Genomic DNA, 14,959 nt, shown 5'->3' with positions numbered 1-14,959 from the left:
TCGCGCTGCCGCGGGGAGCAGGAGGCTGAGGAAGGGGGTTCCCAGCCCAGTGACAGGCTTCCTTCCTGCGTCTCCTGGGACAGAAAGCGCAGCGGTGACAGTCTCCCTGGTTTGTGACCTGAGCAAGCATGTGGCGATCCCTCGCCGTGTATCGTCCCCGCTTGCAGTCGCTTGAAGCTCCCAGGCTTAGCAGCTTCACCTGAGGACCTTCCACGGGCTGCCTCCCGCCAGGTCACCCTCTGTCCCTCTGAAGCCCCTGGAGAAGGCAGAGCCCTCCGCACCCCACGCTCACCTACCCGCCTCGGAGGAACCACATCCCCTTGCCTGGGGGGCTGTGACAGCGCTGGGCTGCGGTGACGCCGGGGGTGGTGGCACGCCGCCGTGCGGTGCCGACATCCAGCCCCACGCCGCGCGGCCCGGCCCCCTCCCACCACGTCCCGGGGGTGCGGATGGCACCTGGAGCTGCCCGGGCTGGTGGCACTGGTGGTGGCCTCGCAGATGACCGTCCCGCTGCAGGGCGCTGCTTTCCCGCAGGGAAACCTCCCCCCTTCCTCTTTCCGACGCACTCAGGCGGTGACCTCAGCACGGGACGGATACCCAGAAGCGCTCCGTGGGCGGCAGCGACCTGCCAGGAGCTGCTCCCATCTGCTCAGCCCCCCCGGGAGCGCGGTGACGCTGCCTGCCCGCTTCCCCTCCTCGCCCAGGGGCTGCTCCGCCTGGAGCAGCTCGAGGGGAACGGGGCACCTGGGGACATTTCCGTGCTGCTGGGGCCGGCTGCGCGGCACGCCCTGTCCCCAGAGCCCCAGGCCCGCGGGTGGGGGCACCCAGCTGCAGAACATCTGCCTGCGAGCCCGGGACGGCAGGGACGAGCGAAGCTGCCGCAAGGCTTGGGAGCTGCTTTCCCAGCCCGTTCCCTGCCAGCGGCCGCGGGCTGGGAGGCTGCGTGCCGGAGGTTCAGCGGCAGGTCCCCGGCCGGCCGGAGCCCCACCAGAGAGGAAGAAAGTGTCATGAATAACACGCCCGACCTCGCCAACCGGGATGGAAATAGCTGACGGGAGTTTTGTTGAGTCACGCAGAAGGGGCTGTGGTAGCGAGCGATAATGGAAAGCAGTGGTGGCAAAGTCCTGCGCAAGGGAGGGACGCCCGGGCTGGTGTCCCGGAGGAAATGCAGCCAGGGCCGGCCGCTGGGACGGGGACGAGCAGCTGCCACCAGCCTCCTGCCCCATCCCGAAGGCGCAGAGCTCACACCACAGTGGGCCGGGACATCAAACCCACGCAGCCACGGGGAGCCAGGGGTGCCAGGACGGTGCTGACTCAGAGCAGCTGCCTCTGGGAGCAGGGAAACATCAGCAAAAATTCAACAGAGGGGACGCCGTCGGTGGCGGTGTGCACTCACGTGGGCTCGTCTGGTGGGTGAAACACGGAGCAGGGGACAGGGACACCACAGCACGTGGGGCTCCGGCTGTTCCACGCCTTGCAGCACCCCGATAGCGCATCCCTCGCCGAGCGTCAGAGCGGAGCCGGGGAGGTTTGGGCTCAGCCACGCCGCAGCAGGTGAGGAGCTCCGGGGGCGCGCCGCCAGCGCCCTGCACCTCCTGCTCCGCAGCTCGAGCGCCTGCCGCCACGGAGAACAAGGGAGAACACAGAGCCGTGCTTGAACTCAGGCTGCTGGCAGACGAGGTAATTTCCACAGGCGTGAGCAGAGCAGCTAGCTGGGAATTCCTGATAAAATCTATTTGTCTTTGAAAACGGACTGATTCAGTGAAATGTGAAAGCTTTCCACTGGAAAGAATTAGTTTTGCTGGATTTCTCAACTAATTCTCTAGAAAATTTGTAAACGGCCAGAAGATTTTAACCACCGCTGCGCCTTTTCAGACTCAGATTTAGACCCTTACAGCTTGGCACAACCCAGGACATTTTGACATAATCATTTATTCGCTCACACCTCCAAATTCTACAGGTCTCTTGACCTCGTTTTGGATCAAGAAAAAGCTTCCCCAGGCTTTCTTTTTCTTTGTTAAGGCTCAGTGCCCCCTTCCCTGGCAGCCTCTGCAGCCCCCTGGCTAAGCCAGATCTCTCTCCCACCCCTCCTCCCCTACACCATGACTCCTTTTGCAGGCACAGCGCGGGGACAGGACGCAGCCCGTGGACAGACCATCCTTGGGAGCGCTCGGGAGCCCTGGCACCAGCCCCAGTGCTGCACGTGGTGTCCCCAGGGATCACAGCCATGTCCCCAGCTCCGTGTCCCTGCGAGGCACGGTGGCCGCAGCACGCCTTGGGCGAGGAGGACGCTGATGGGAGGCAGAACATCTCACAGTGAGACACACAGCAGGTACATCCCAGGAGGGGGCCGAAATGAGGAGCGCACCAAATGCACCAGGGACACCCCTCACAGCCCAGAGCAGCGTTTTGGGCTCCATCCAGGAGCACCCCGGAACGAGAAGCAACAGCCGGGGTGCAGAGGGTTGGCACGAGCCGGGACCCCGAGGGACTGCAGGGAGCTGGGAGCAGGAGCCGGGTGCCTGCAGCAGGTCCAGCAAACACCCGTGGGCACCAGCCCTGGCGTCCCAGCAGCGACGCACGCAGCTGGGGGAGTGCGTTTCACAGCAGAAATGCCCTTTGGTTCACAGTAAAACCATGATAAGCTTGAGAGGAAAAAAAAATAGGAACGAGGTAAGTGGGATTTTAAGTGAATTCCAAGCCCTTTTGCTCTCACATCCCCTAGCACAACAGGTGTGTGGACGAGGAGGTGGCGCGCGCTGGGCCGGCTGGGGACTTTCAAGGTGGAAGCAGAGAGATGTGAAACACGAGGTTTTGGCACGCCCTGATCTTTTCCCTTTCCCAGAGCCGGCCCCAGCCCCTGGATGGTGGGAGAGCCGCGAGGCTACGCAGACAACCACCTTCTCACAAGGGCCTTCAGGAGGGACAGACCAACACAAGCTGGGCTTTTGTCTCCTTAGTGCTGAGAACAGTGGCGGGCAGGGCAGGACCCCCCCGCGGCTACTTATTTAAGTATTAATTAATTATGAATTATCTAATTTCTTCCACAAACTAGCGTGGATGGGCACACCTTCCTTCTCAAGAGCGAGGGGGCTGCGGGAACCCAGCCCCTCCTGGTGCCTGCCCAGCGCTGGGCTCAGCCCCGGCGTTGCTCTGCAAAACACGTGAGGTGCTGGAAACGCGTGCCCAAAATAATATTAATAACAATATTAATAATAATTAGCATTCTGACCAACAGCTACAGCTCCCAGCCCCGGCCTACACCTTAGTGTCACCGTCTGCTGGCCTCTCCTTGGCTGCCCTCTCCCCTTTGGGATGGGGCGCGAAGCCGCCCACCCTGCTGCCCCGCAGAGCCCCCCACCCCGGCGGCTTCTGCCCCCTCCTCAGGAGGCAGCACGCCCCGTAGCCCAGGCACAGCAGGATGCTGAGCACCACCACCAGCGCCGCCAGCGACCCTTTGGGCCGCGGGCAGGGCCACCACGGGTGGCTGCTGAGCGGGGCCGAGAAGTTGCCGCGGCGGTGGCGGTAGGCGCAGAGCGCCCGGTCCAGGTCGGGCAGGCGCACGCGTGCCGCCCGCAGCGTGTGCAGCCAGCCCAGCCCGCAGCAGCTGAAGGGGTTCCCGGCCACCCACAGCACCCGCAGGCTGCGGGACCAGCTCGCCACGGCCGGCTCGGCCAGCGCCGGCAGGTTGTTATCGCGGAGGTCCAGGCTTTCCAGCGGGGAGCAGAAAAGACCCGCGGGCAAAAGGCTCAAGCCATTGCCGGAGAGGTCCAAGGCTTTGAGCGCGCCCAGGCAGGGGAGCGCTGCCGTGCCGTCCCCCATCTGGTTCCCCCGCAGCCAGAGCTCCTGCAGGGAGAGCTCCAGCCCCCCCAGGGCTGCCTTGGGCAGGGACAAGCCCTTGTTTTCGGACAGGTCTAGGGAGAGCAGCGAGGTTTGGTTGAAGGCGTAGGGCTGCAGCCGGGTGATGTTGTTCCTGGAGAGGCTGAGGCGCTTCAGGTGGGGCAGGTTGTAGAAGGCGGTGCAGGGTCCTGCCCCGCGAGGGTCCCCTCCCGACGTCCCCCCACGGTCACCTCCCTGGCTCTCACAGGGCTGGAGGCTGTTGGAGCCCAGGTCGATCGTTTCCAGCTGGGGCAGGAAATCAAAAAACCAACGCGGCAAGGCACGGATGAGGTTGTCGTGGAGGTCCAGAGAGCGCACGGAGAGGGACGCGTTCTCCTGCAACGTGGCCACGCTGTCCCCTGCTGTGCCACCCGTAAGCATCTCCCTCGTTATGTCCTGGAGACAATTCGTGGCCACGCTGAGCTTGTGCAGAGAGCGCAGGCCATGGAAGAAAGCAAATGGGAAGAGCTGCAGCTGGTTATTGCTGAGATCCAAGTCGGCCACATGGGTGAGGCCAGCCGCGGTGCCGGAGGACCCGTTAAGCCTCCCCATCTCGTCGTAGTGCAGCGCGAACGCTGCCGGGTGGCGTGAGCTCGGGGCCAGCGAGGCAATGAGGTTGTTGGAGAGGTTTAAGTGCGTGAGGTAATGCGCTCTGGGGAGCTCCGGAAAATAGAGGAGCCTGTTGTGGCTCAGGTCGAGCACCTGAAGCAGGTAGGGGTCCTCTCCCTCCTCCGAGACGAAGAGCTCCAGGGCGTTGTGGCTCAGGTTTAAAACTCGCAGCTGCCTGAGGCTGAAGCCGGAGATGCAGTGGAGGGAATTGAAGGCCAGGTTCACCACCTCCAGCTCCTCCAGAGCCCCAAAGGCTCCCTCCTCGATTTCCATGATGTAGTTGTTGCTGAGGTTGAGCTCGCTCAGCCGCGGCGTGCCCCAGAAGATGCCCGCGGGCAGCCTCGTCATCCTGTTCCCGGACAGGTCCAGCTTCTTCAGCGTGCTGAGGCTGCTCAGGTACCAGCCCGCCATGTGGCTCTCCAGGTGGTTTGCCGACAGGTCCAGCACCTCGATGTTCCCGAGCAAGCCGAAGGCTCGCCCGTTAGCGAGGTAATTGCGGTCCAGGCGGTTCGAGCCCAGGAGGAGAGAGCGCAGCTGGGGGAGCTGAGCCAGGGCGGCTCCCGACACCGCCTCCAGCTGGTTGAAGCACACGTCCAGGTGCTCGAGCTGCCCGAACCCCTGCATGCGGCTCTCCGACAGGTTTCGGATGAAGTTGTTGGAGAGCTCGAGGTACTTCACTCCTTGGCTGAGCTCCTCTGGAAACGTGTGCAGGCCAGCACCCTTGCACGACACCTTCGTGGGGCTCTAGGGAGAAGCAGGAAAACCCATCAGCGTGGGACAGGGCGTGCAAAGGCACCGCCAGCCAGCGGATCTGCTCTGCTCCACGTGCCTGGGCGATGGGAAGATGAGCCCCGTTCCACGTCCTGCCCCGCGGTGGGAAGGGGCCAGGCCACCGAAAGCTGCTCAGGGGACAAGAAGCTTGTCTGCAGGGCCGAGGGCTGTCGGAGGGGAAGGGGGACGTAGCCTTTTGCTTTTATGTTCGTGGACGGTGCAGTTTTCTGGTCTGCGGTGCCCTGTGACAGGGTGGCACCTGCGATGGTGGCCTGGCTCACCCTGGTGCAGGCTGGTGTCACCGATGGCACCGTTTTGGTGGCCCACACCCCTCGGGCTGCCGGCAGGCATCAGATGGCTTCTGCAGGTCGTCACCAACACCCTGAGCCTCAGCCCTCGGGGACAAGGGCATCTGAGCTGTGCGGAAGGGAAGGAAAATCTCTGCCTGCTGCCTTGGGGTCTGGTTGTCCTCCCGTGCAGCCCTGCAAGCACCACGGGCTAAGGGTAGGGGCAGCACTGACAGCACCAGAGCGTCCCTGTCCCCTCCTGGCGGCTGCACCTTCCCCTCCCTCCAGAGTGGCCCCCTCGGAGGGCTCCCCAGGGCATCGCCTCGGCGGAGCGGGGGGGCCGCTCGAGGTGCCACCAGCACAGCAGGACGGGGAGCAGCTGGGAAGGGCCCCCGGCAAACAGGCTTGAAGGCAGGAGAGCCGAGGGGAGGACGAAGGTGGGAAGAGAGGGAAGGAAAAGGAGACGGAGGCCGGATGAGGATGGACGGGGGGATTTGCGCTTGGAACCTGCCTGCGCTGCACAGCGGGACGGGTGCTCGGGCCCAGCTCAGAGCCGGCGGGGAGCGCTGGGGCTGCGACAGCCCTCGGAAGCAGCCTTACCTGCTGGCACGGCAGGGGCTTGGGCCTCCCCTCCCAGCCAGGCTGGGCTCTGAGGACGGCCGGGAGCAGGCAGAGCAGCAAGCATCGTGGCCCGGCGAGGCGGGCTCCCAGCCGGAGCATGGTGGGCTGCGGGCGCTGCCAGCCCTGCCCGCTCTGCCGCTGCTCTCCGGCGAGCCGGGCTCGCTATAAATAAGCCTCGGCGTGGGATGGGGGAAGGAGATAACGCGGGGGGTGTTCGCAGCTACGGAAGTGGGAGAGGAGAGACATACGACTACAGAGGGGAAAAACAGTGCATGAAGCCACAAGGAAGGGAAAGAGAAACCGCGGGAGCAGGGAGGAGGCAGGGCTGCGCGGGACCTCAGGTGATCGACTGAAAGCGCCGTGGAAATCAAGTGCCAGGGAGGAAAGCTGCTACCTGGGAAAGCAGAGGTTTGCTGCGGGGGTTCCCCCGCTCTTCTTGTTTCCTCTGCCCTGTGCTGGGGCTGGGCTGTGCCCAGACCCCAGCAGTGGCCACCAGGACCCCTGGGATCCCCTGGGACACCAGGGCCATAGTGGAGCTCGGTGCCCGGGGAAGCAAATTCTCCTCCCGGCCCCGCAGCCGGGGCTCCTCAGTGGCACCTGTGTGCCCTGGGAAACAACCGCTGCGGCTTTCACCGCCCGGGCCCTGGGGCACGGGGTGCCCTGCACAAAGCAGAGCCCTCAGAGGGGTGATCGCAGCCCCTGGCACCGTCAGTCCTTCCCCTGTCCCCAGAGGGATGCTCAGAGCTGGGCTCCTCACTGCCACATCCCCGCGTCCCCACTGGGCCTGGGAATGGGCGGCTGGGCCACGCAGGAGACGTGGGGACACCTCCTGTGGCAGCTCCAGGCTGTGACCGGGTCCCCAGAGCCGCACACCACTGACACTGGTGTTTTCGTGGTGACATCTCCGTGTCCCTGTGCCACCTGGTGGTGACACAGTCCCTGGGGACACAGGGCCATGGCCAGGGCCACCTCACAGCAGGACTTCACGGTGAGTTCTGCAAAACGGACTTTTGCTGCTTTTTTTGGCTCCAGGGGGGCGATTTCCTTCCATCTGTAGGAACGCGTCCGGGCTGTGCCCAGCCTTAGCTGTTGTTCCAGAGGTCGAGCTGTTGCTCTGCTCCTGGATGTGCCTGGCAGAATAATAAATGATATTAATAACAATATTTCCCCCTATTTGCATATCTGTGGCACTGCTTACACCTAACGATGCAGCAGCCCAGCTTCCCCCCCGATGGTGCCCTGACGGTGGACGCGCTCCACCGCAGCCGGGGCCAAAGGCAGCTGCAGGAGAACGGCCCTCGATTGCTCCCGGAGGCGAGCGACGTGAGGCGAGCACATCTGCGCAGACGTGGGATCAGCCACCGACCTCTGGCTGAACCTGTGCGGCCCCGGCCCCCGGCCAGCACCTCCCCGGGAGCTGCGCTGCGCACCGGCACCTCCCGGGGAACCCCAGCCCTCGCCCCGGCCACCGGGCACGGGTCCGCGGAGCAGGCGCGGCGGTGAAATCAGCCAAAAGTCCCTGATCGAAAGCAAGGGACTCGTGCAGAGAATCCCTGGGAACCGCCCCAAATCCGTGAACTCCCTGTGCTGAAGAAAACGGCCCCTGAGGTGTCAGCAGGGGGGTGCGCGGATGCTCTGGAGCCGGGCTGTAGGACCACCTGCCCCCTCAAGCAAAGCCAGAACAAAGCACCTTTTGTTTCCTCCTCCACCTCGTGCTGCCTCTCATCTGGGGCATCACTCTAGGTGCCCTGCTCCCACGGAGGGTGGTCCCCGAGCCAGGGCAGCAGCACCCGTCGGACCCACCACCTCTGCGCCCACCACCGGCCAGGCCGATACGGCGCTGAGCATCGAGGAACACCCAAAGGTCAGGAAAAAGCTTTATTTGCAAAGAAAATATTGACAATTTACATAAACTTACATCCTAATTTATATACATTATGTATATTTTATATACAGATAGTGTCTTGAATAAAGATGTCGAAGCACAAAACAGCATCAGTATATCTCTGTGCAGCTCAGACAAGTAACAGGCTCGGAGCTGGGCAGCTTTTCCCACAGCTCCTCTCCCATTACGTTTTTGTTGGGGAGGTTGAGGAGAGGCTTCCTCCTACACCTGGAAGCGATGAAGGCAGACATCATGGGGGGATCGGGCTTGCAAACGGGTGCAGCAACCGAACGCAGCTGGGCCTGAACAGGGGACAGCGTCTGGTCTGTGAGCCAGAGAAAGGGAACAAAGCCGAGCAGCCTGCCCAGAGGAGGCTCAGCTCGCAGCCGGGGCTTGCTGTGACCAGCTAGCTGCCTTTCTGCTCCCGAGCTCTGAGCTGACGCCCCAGGAAGCGAGCTGCCTGCAGCACGTCCGGATTTCACGGAGCCACGGAAGATGCACACCTGGGAGCAACTCCCACGTGAACATCTGCCCCTCTCAGACCGGGAAATGCAGCCGCTCCTCCACTATCTCCAAACGCCCACACCGGGACTTTTGGGGACAGTGAAGGGGGGGGTCGCGGCAGGCACGCGGTAAGTCAGTGGGCCACGAGAGAGCGAGCGCCTCCACAGGGCCCTCTGCCCTCCCGATTGCAAGAAGAGGATCTGCCCCAGCAGCTGCAAGAAGGACCAAGCGAATGTAGTTTGCTCATTGCTCTCCAAAAGCCGCCCAGGTGCCCTTTTCTGAGCACCGAGCGCTGGAAGGACGGTGCCGAGTCCCCTGACGGGCTGGCAGGGGGCAGCAGTAGGCCCACAGCTGCTTACCTGGGCGAGAAAGGCGCTGGAGGAAAGCACAGACAGGTATTTTGGGGCAGGGAGCCGTGCCCTAACGCGTTTGCTGGAGAGAATCCTTCCTTCCAAAGGTGCCCTGAACACAAGAGCAGAGCTGGCTTCCCTGCGGATCGTCTCTGCATAGAGGATCTCGGGGGGGGAGAAGGGTTTTGAATGAATTAAATGCCAATCAGCTGCTTGCTGCATTTCTGCAGAGTCCAGCCAAACACCAAGCAGCAGAGCTAAGGCACGGAGGTAAGAGCGAGCCAGCAAGTGCCGCCAGGAGGAAGGGCGGCACGTGGGGACACAGCAGGGACTGCCGGGGGGACCGGAGTGCTGCGCCACCGTCTCCAGCACGCCGGTGTTGGTCTGTCCCTGAGGAGCTTCCTTCTCAGCCAGCCCAGGGACTGACACACATCGGAATGAGGAGACACCAGAGGGAAAGGCCCTGTTCCTGCTGGAGCTGGTTAAACTCTTCCCCACGCATCCTCCTCAAGCTCTTTTGTGCCGCTTCCAGCCCTTTCTGGCTCCAGCTATGGAAACCTGCAGAGGCACCGAGGACGGTGGCGCAGAGAAGTGTCATACAGAAGCCATGCTACAGCCTAGGCCACCTGCACTGCAACACTTCATTAACGAGAACTTGTTGCTGGGCGGCCCAAGGGTTTCAAGTATAAAACACCCCCCAGGGCTGCCCCAGGGCCGGCGATGCAGCCATCGCTCGGACCAGCGGTGAAGGTGGCTCTTGGCACAAAGGCCACCCGAAGCCAGGCATTCCCCGGTCTCTGAGCCCACGCCGTGGTGCTCAGGCTGTGGTGTAAGACCAGAAGCAGCCCCTAAAACCTTCCGCTGCTGGCGAGGAGGGAGGCAGGAACCACTTCCCCCTGCTCCCCTCCCCGTCGCCCCATGCACACGCCAAGGGGGAGCTTGGCAGCGCTGCCTGGGGTTTTCGCAGCAAGAGGGGATTCTCCCTTTGCCTCCTCCTGCTCGCAGCCATACTCAGAAGCGAATCACAGATCCTGCCAGTGGGGGACAAAGAATGCCAACTGCATCCACCGTGCTCTGCCGAGCCATTTCATTATTTATGCTTGCCCCAAAGTCTTGCTGTTCAGACTGTATTCTAAAGCAATTCTGTTAATGATTTGCTTAATGTTCTCACTATACACAGTTGTCCTGATTCATTCTTGTCAGAGGAACATGTCCTTCTTAATCCATTTTAAAGGAAATAAACCACAAAGACTAGTTAAGTGCCCCTAAGGCTCTTGCTAGTCCAACATGTTAAGGCTAGAAAGGAGGAGAACATATTGAAAAAGAAATAGCAGGCAATTTTTCATGCAGTTATTTTATAAACTGCACGCCTCCTGTGAATAGCGAGGCCGAAGCCAAAGCTGGGTGCCCCCAAGAAATATTTATCTCCCAATAACTGCAATAGCTGGCAAGTGAGATCACTCGCTACGGATCGGGAAAAGCAGCGGAGCCAAGAACGCCCCAGCCGGGGCGGCCGCGCCGATCGCTACCCGCGCGGCTCCCGCGTCCCTGCAGGTGAGCAGGGCTGGCCGGGAGCTGGGCTGTATCACCCAAGGCATCAGTTCCCCAGCCCTGCTATTCCTCTTTGCCATGTAGGCTGAAATTCCGCTGCCCTCTTTGCTCAACGAAATGTGCTCGGAAAAGCAACCCGGCTGCAGAACGCAACGAACGCCACGGCCAAGCCCCGACCACGGCATGGCACAAGGAGCAGGCAGCGTCCCAGCCCCGCTCGGCGCAAGCACATCTTATAGCTTCAGATCTCACCAGTTGAGGGGAGGTAACGGGAGAGAGTTGCTCAAGAAGCCAAAAGAAACAATAGCGTCCCTGCTACTCGATTAGTCACCAGAAATCGAGTTATGACTAGACTCAGCAGGGCTCAGAGAAAAGAAAAAGTGGTGACTTCATGCTGGACCAGACTTCTTAAATACACATTTCTGCTAGAGACTCCATCACCACTTATTGAGCATTTTAGGTAGGAGAGTGCCAAAAGGAAAAGGGTGTGGGGAGGAAGGATAAAAACCACATCTAAGAGCAGGGCAGTTGCTATTAAAACAGAAAAAAACCCTTTCCTGTTTGAATATTTTATTCTTAAACATGACAAACGTCTTCAGAGAGTTTTCACAAGTACTTGTGTCTGCTCTACATGGCTCTGGGAAGCCTGTAGAAATGTGTTCTGGTTTGCAACACATTAATTAAAAAGACAAAAAAACTAAAAAAAAAAAAAAAAAAAAAACAAAAAACCAAACCAAACCAAAAACCAAACCAAAACGACAAATTGCTGTAACAGCAGCAGTACTTTAAGGCAGCCCCCGTTAGGGCAGTGTACACCTCTGGGGTAATGGCAGGAGCTGAAAGTAGCAGAGGCTCTGGAACCGGGATCATCGTTAGCTTGGGGACTTTACAATTTCTGGAATGTAGAGGCAGTTTTCTCTGTGCTAAGCCTGCTCTGTTAAGTGTTTAGCTTCCTCTCAGACATACCGCTTTTGCAGCCTGCTTTCAAGCTCTTCGCCTTCCTTTCTCACACTCCTGAGGATGAATGTAAACACCACTGACTCTGTCCTATTCACCTCCCTTCGCACCATGCTGCCGTCCCAGGGAGAACCGAGAAGGCAGCAAACCAGAAACCCCATTTCTTGCTTTCGTTAGCGGGCAGAAGCAGGAGTGCCTAGACAGGACTGTTCCGACAGACGTCCGTCCTCTCCTGCTGCTGCCTGGGATGCTCTTGCTAGTGCAACATAGAAGCAGAGACCCACGTCACTCTCAACAAGCCTCATGTGAAGATCACAGAGCAGAATATCAGTGCAGTAATACTTGAAATACTGAGACAAGGCAGACACAACAGCCCTTCTTCCTCACAACGCTTTGTCAGCTAGCTTTTTGATCCAAGTCTCCATGCGAGTCACAGAAGACATTGTGCTTCCTGCATTCACATATAGGAATAAATAGCTCTGGATCAGTTTTCTTTATGGCCGGATTACAGAACCCCCTGAAATACTGATACGCTTATGAACAGCAGCACTGTGCAGTTCTGTGAGTGTCCTTGGGTATGCCAAGTTCATCTAGGATGCTGGTGCATCTCCTAGGCGTATAGCCCCAAAGAAAGTTGTGTGCTTGCTCATGTTGATGGAGATGTCAGCATGGACCATTTTCACAGCAATCTTCTGCCTGGCTTTGAGGAGGCAGACCCCAGCTGTATAGCAGGTATTGAAGTTGGTCTTGCCGGTCTCAATACTCCGAGTGCATTGCAGAAAGGGTTTTTCATCCACCACCACCTCATAGCTGGCAAAATCTGTGAAGTTTATGTAGTATACCTGATGTGAAGCAGGAAGAAGAAAGACTATTAGGCAGTGTATTTGTGCACCAGGGAGAAGTCCACATTCCTGTCAAGGCATACGTGTGGCCCCTCTGCTAACGATCCCTTCCTTGGCCCCTGGCCACCCCTGCTCACGGGAGGTTGGCTTGTTCAGGCAGAAGGACCCTCAAGCCAGTGAAACATAAGGAAACTTCGTATTTCACTTCACACTAATAATACAAGCATGCAAGCGTCTGCATATCCAAGCATCTTTATGGCCCAGCTAGGAATCCTCTCGTTAGACCCTCCTAATTACAGGAAACATTACAAACCTGTGCAGGCTGAGTTACATCAGCCTGAGAACAACCTATCTGCTACAAGCAGCTTTTCATCCAACAAACAGACAAAGATTTTAACTGAAGTCCTCTTTCACTTACCTGGCAAGTCCTGCTTTCTGGATCCCATGAGCCTCCTTTAGTGTTGACATCAAAAATGCCCTAAGATGACTGGGAGCTGCCTTCCTTGTACCTGGACTTGAGGCGCTTTCAAAGGCATAAGCTATTACAGGGAAGACTCTCTCCCAGCCTCCGCAGCTTGGAGGCGGATGACCTTAGGGTATCGGTACTGATTTAACTCCTGGATTTAGTGACTAAGGCCCCGTGACTGTCACTTGCTCAGTTCCTTAACCATCTCCCACAGGCTGATTCTGAAGAACTGCAAGATGCCTGAGAAAGACCCACGCAAGGAGAAGTCTGTCCCAGGGAGCCGCTTCTTCCTGACGGGAGGACACTATTCATTTTGGATGCATCTGCTAGTTCTTCTTAGCCTATCTTCCGTGACCACAGAAGCTAAACAAGGCCGAGTCCCCTTTTTTCTCCTCGATGGGCTACAAATGGCAAAAGCTTCAGAGGCCCGGTGTAATGCCCAGCAATTAGCATGAAGCACTTGGGAAACAATTATAATTATTTCAGCCCATGCAGACTTATTGTTCCTGCCCCCATCCAAGCCAACGCATAACCAGCGCCCTGGAAGAGCCCCAGCTCACCTGACACCCACAGCCCGTTTCGTCTGACCTGGTACAGTCAACGGGCCTGCTAGCTGAATATAAGCAAATCATGGTCAGGAGATTGGAGGGGCTGAGATCTGTCCCACAACTGGACAGCTGTCCAGCCTGCAGGTGACCGGACACCCTGCCTGCTCTGGAAGGCTGGGCAGAGCGTGGCAGCTCATACTCCATGCAGCTTAGAAGCTGCTGAGAAACTTGCAAGAGACGGGGAGCACTGCGCTAAATGACAGGACACCTCCTGCATTTATTTTTTCTGAATGAGGGAAGGAAATTATGTTTTAATTCCTGTATCCTACATCATAATACGAATTATTTTGTTCTGTACTTTTTACGTAGGCAGCTCTGTACATCCATCGCTGGCACCAGCTAAAGCAGCAGCTGAGCCATCGTGCTGCACAACAAGGCTGCTGGCACATCGTGTCCCTCTGAAGCTACACGAAGAACGTGGAGGCAAAATGGAATTACCTGGGCTGGAGTTTGGCCAAGCCCCCCGGGCTGGGAGTCCTACGCTTACAGAGCGCGACACGGTTTCTCAGTGATCAGAAGTTGTCGGGGTTTTGGTATTACATCCCTCTGAAAGCACAGAGCCCAGCTTCCTGCTGGGACTCTTGCTCTGCAATAAGGTTTAGATTTGCTGCTGACTGACTGCGCAGACAATATGGTGGGGGAACAAGTCACTGGTGGCATATGGGATTTGGTGGGGCGCCTGCGCGCGTGTCGCAGTCACTAATCTCTTGCAGCTGGTGTCATGGCGAAACGTCTGACCTCGCACTTCCAAACTCTAACTTCGTCCTCCGACACACATCTCCTAGAGCATGAAGTGGTTAAAGGTACATACAAGTTCTTGGCATTTGCTAGTTGTCTGGAGCCCTCTCGTGGTTCATGCAAGGCTTCCATTGGAACACAAGAATAGGAGTTAGGCCTAGGACCGTACTCACTTCTACCTGACTATAGATGAAGTATGTGCCGTCCACCAGTACCTCCAGCTCCCCACTGCGGGCATGCAGCTTAAACACCTTGGGGTTCATAGTGATGCGAGACCAGTCATTGAGGACTCCACCTGAAAGATCTCAGTATGAGAAAATGGCAGTCACTCAGTACCCGTCAGGATGAAAAGCGCGGGAGCACAGAAATACAGTGACATTGCAAGGTTTCATACACAACGCCTGACACAGACCCACGTTGGAAAGTCAAGTAACTTGGCAAGAAAACCCCAGAATTAAGGACTGTGTTGTGCTGGTTTTGACTCCTTCCCATGGCACTAGCTCTGATTACACCGGCACTAGCTGCTCTTGGAATGGGACACCCACATCATGCAGCGTGCAGGATGAGCGATTCACATCTCTGCTTATCCTTGCTAGGAGCAGCTCTTCTCACCCCTGAATCAGCACCTGGCCTTTTGTACTACGCTGCGTTCATCTCCAGCATCGGATACAGACGAGCTCATCTTCTCCTGAGGCTAAGGTGAGCCTATTATCATACCTGAGTGTTTCCCAGCCCTGACAAAATGTTCTCATCAAGACTAAGTGCTGTCATCCCCACTGCACAGCAAGGACACGGGCACGTGGAAATCAGTGCCAGTACTTTAATGTATTTGCTGTGTTTCCTAAATTCATCTCCGAGGCCAGGGGCTGGCTTTTGACGCTCTGCATGCTC

At 58.4% G+C, this 14,959-nt stretch overlaps 2 protein-coding genes across 2 annotated transcripts in view; both read right to left on the bottom strand.

Annotated features, from left to right (window-relative positions):
* Window positions 1-2,616: 2,616 nt before the first annotated feature.
* On the bottom strand, window positions 2,617-6,291 carry LOC118166675 (transforming growth factor beta activator LRRC32-like). Its single transcript, XM_035325785.1, has 2 exons — window positions 6,147-6,291; window positions 2,617-5,232 (listed from the first exon to the last, which is right to left on the bottom strand). Exons 1-2 carry the CDS (start codon window positions 6,264-6,266, stop codon window positions 3,259-3,261), a joined length of 2,094 nt encoding a protein of 697 aa, XP_035181676.1. The 5' UTR covers window positions 6,267-6,291; the 3' UTR covers window positions 2,617-3,258.
* A 4,719-nt stretch (window positions 6,292-11,010) lies between these two features.
* Window positions 11,011-14,959, bottom strand: part of EDA (ectodysplasin A) — a 36,696-nt gene continuing 32,747 nt past the window's right edge. The window contains exons 7-8 of the mRNA XM_035324180.1: window positions 14,248-14,363; window positions 11,011-12,256 (exon numbers count right to left, since the gene is read on the bottom strand). Coding sequence (XP_035180071.1) covers window positions 12,005-12,256; window positions 14,248-14,363 — 368 coding nt within the window. The 3' untranslated portion in view covers window positions 11,011-12,004. The remainder of the gene's footprint in view (window positions 12,257-14,247; window positions 14,364-14,959) is intronic.

The sequence above is a fragment of the Oxyura jamaicensis genome, chromosome 4, assembly GCF_011077185.1.
Source record: "Oxyura jamaicensis isolate SHBP4307 breed ruddy duck chromosome 4, BPBGC_Ojam_1.0, whole genome shotgun sequence".
Taxonomy (NCBI): domain Eukaryota; kingdom Metazoa; phylum Chordata; class Aves; order Anseriformes; family Anatidae; genus Oxyura; species Oxyura jamaicensis.
Note: the sequence above shows the minus strand (reverse complement) of the source record. Positions and strands in the feature narration are given on the sequence as shown.

What these genes read in the sequence shown, in the direction of transcription:
- LOC118166675 (XM_035325785.1), bottom strand. Translation starts at nt 6,266, where the DNA reads ATGCTCCGGCTGGGAGCCCGCCTCGCCGGGCCACGATGCTTGCTGCTC. An exon ending in AGCCCCTGCCGTGCCAGCAG is followed by an intron (nt 5,233 to 6,146) that starts GTAAGGCTGCTT and finishes GCTTCTCCCTAG; the next exon opens with AGCCCCACGAAGGTGTCGTG.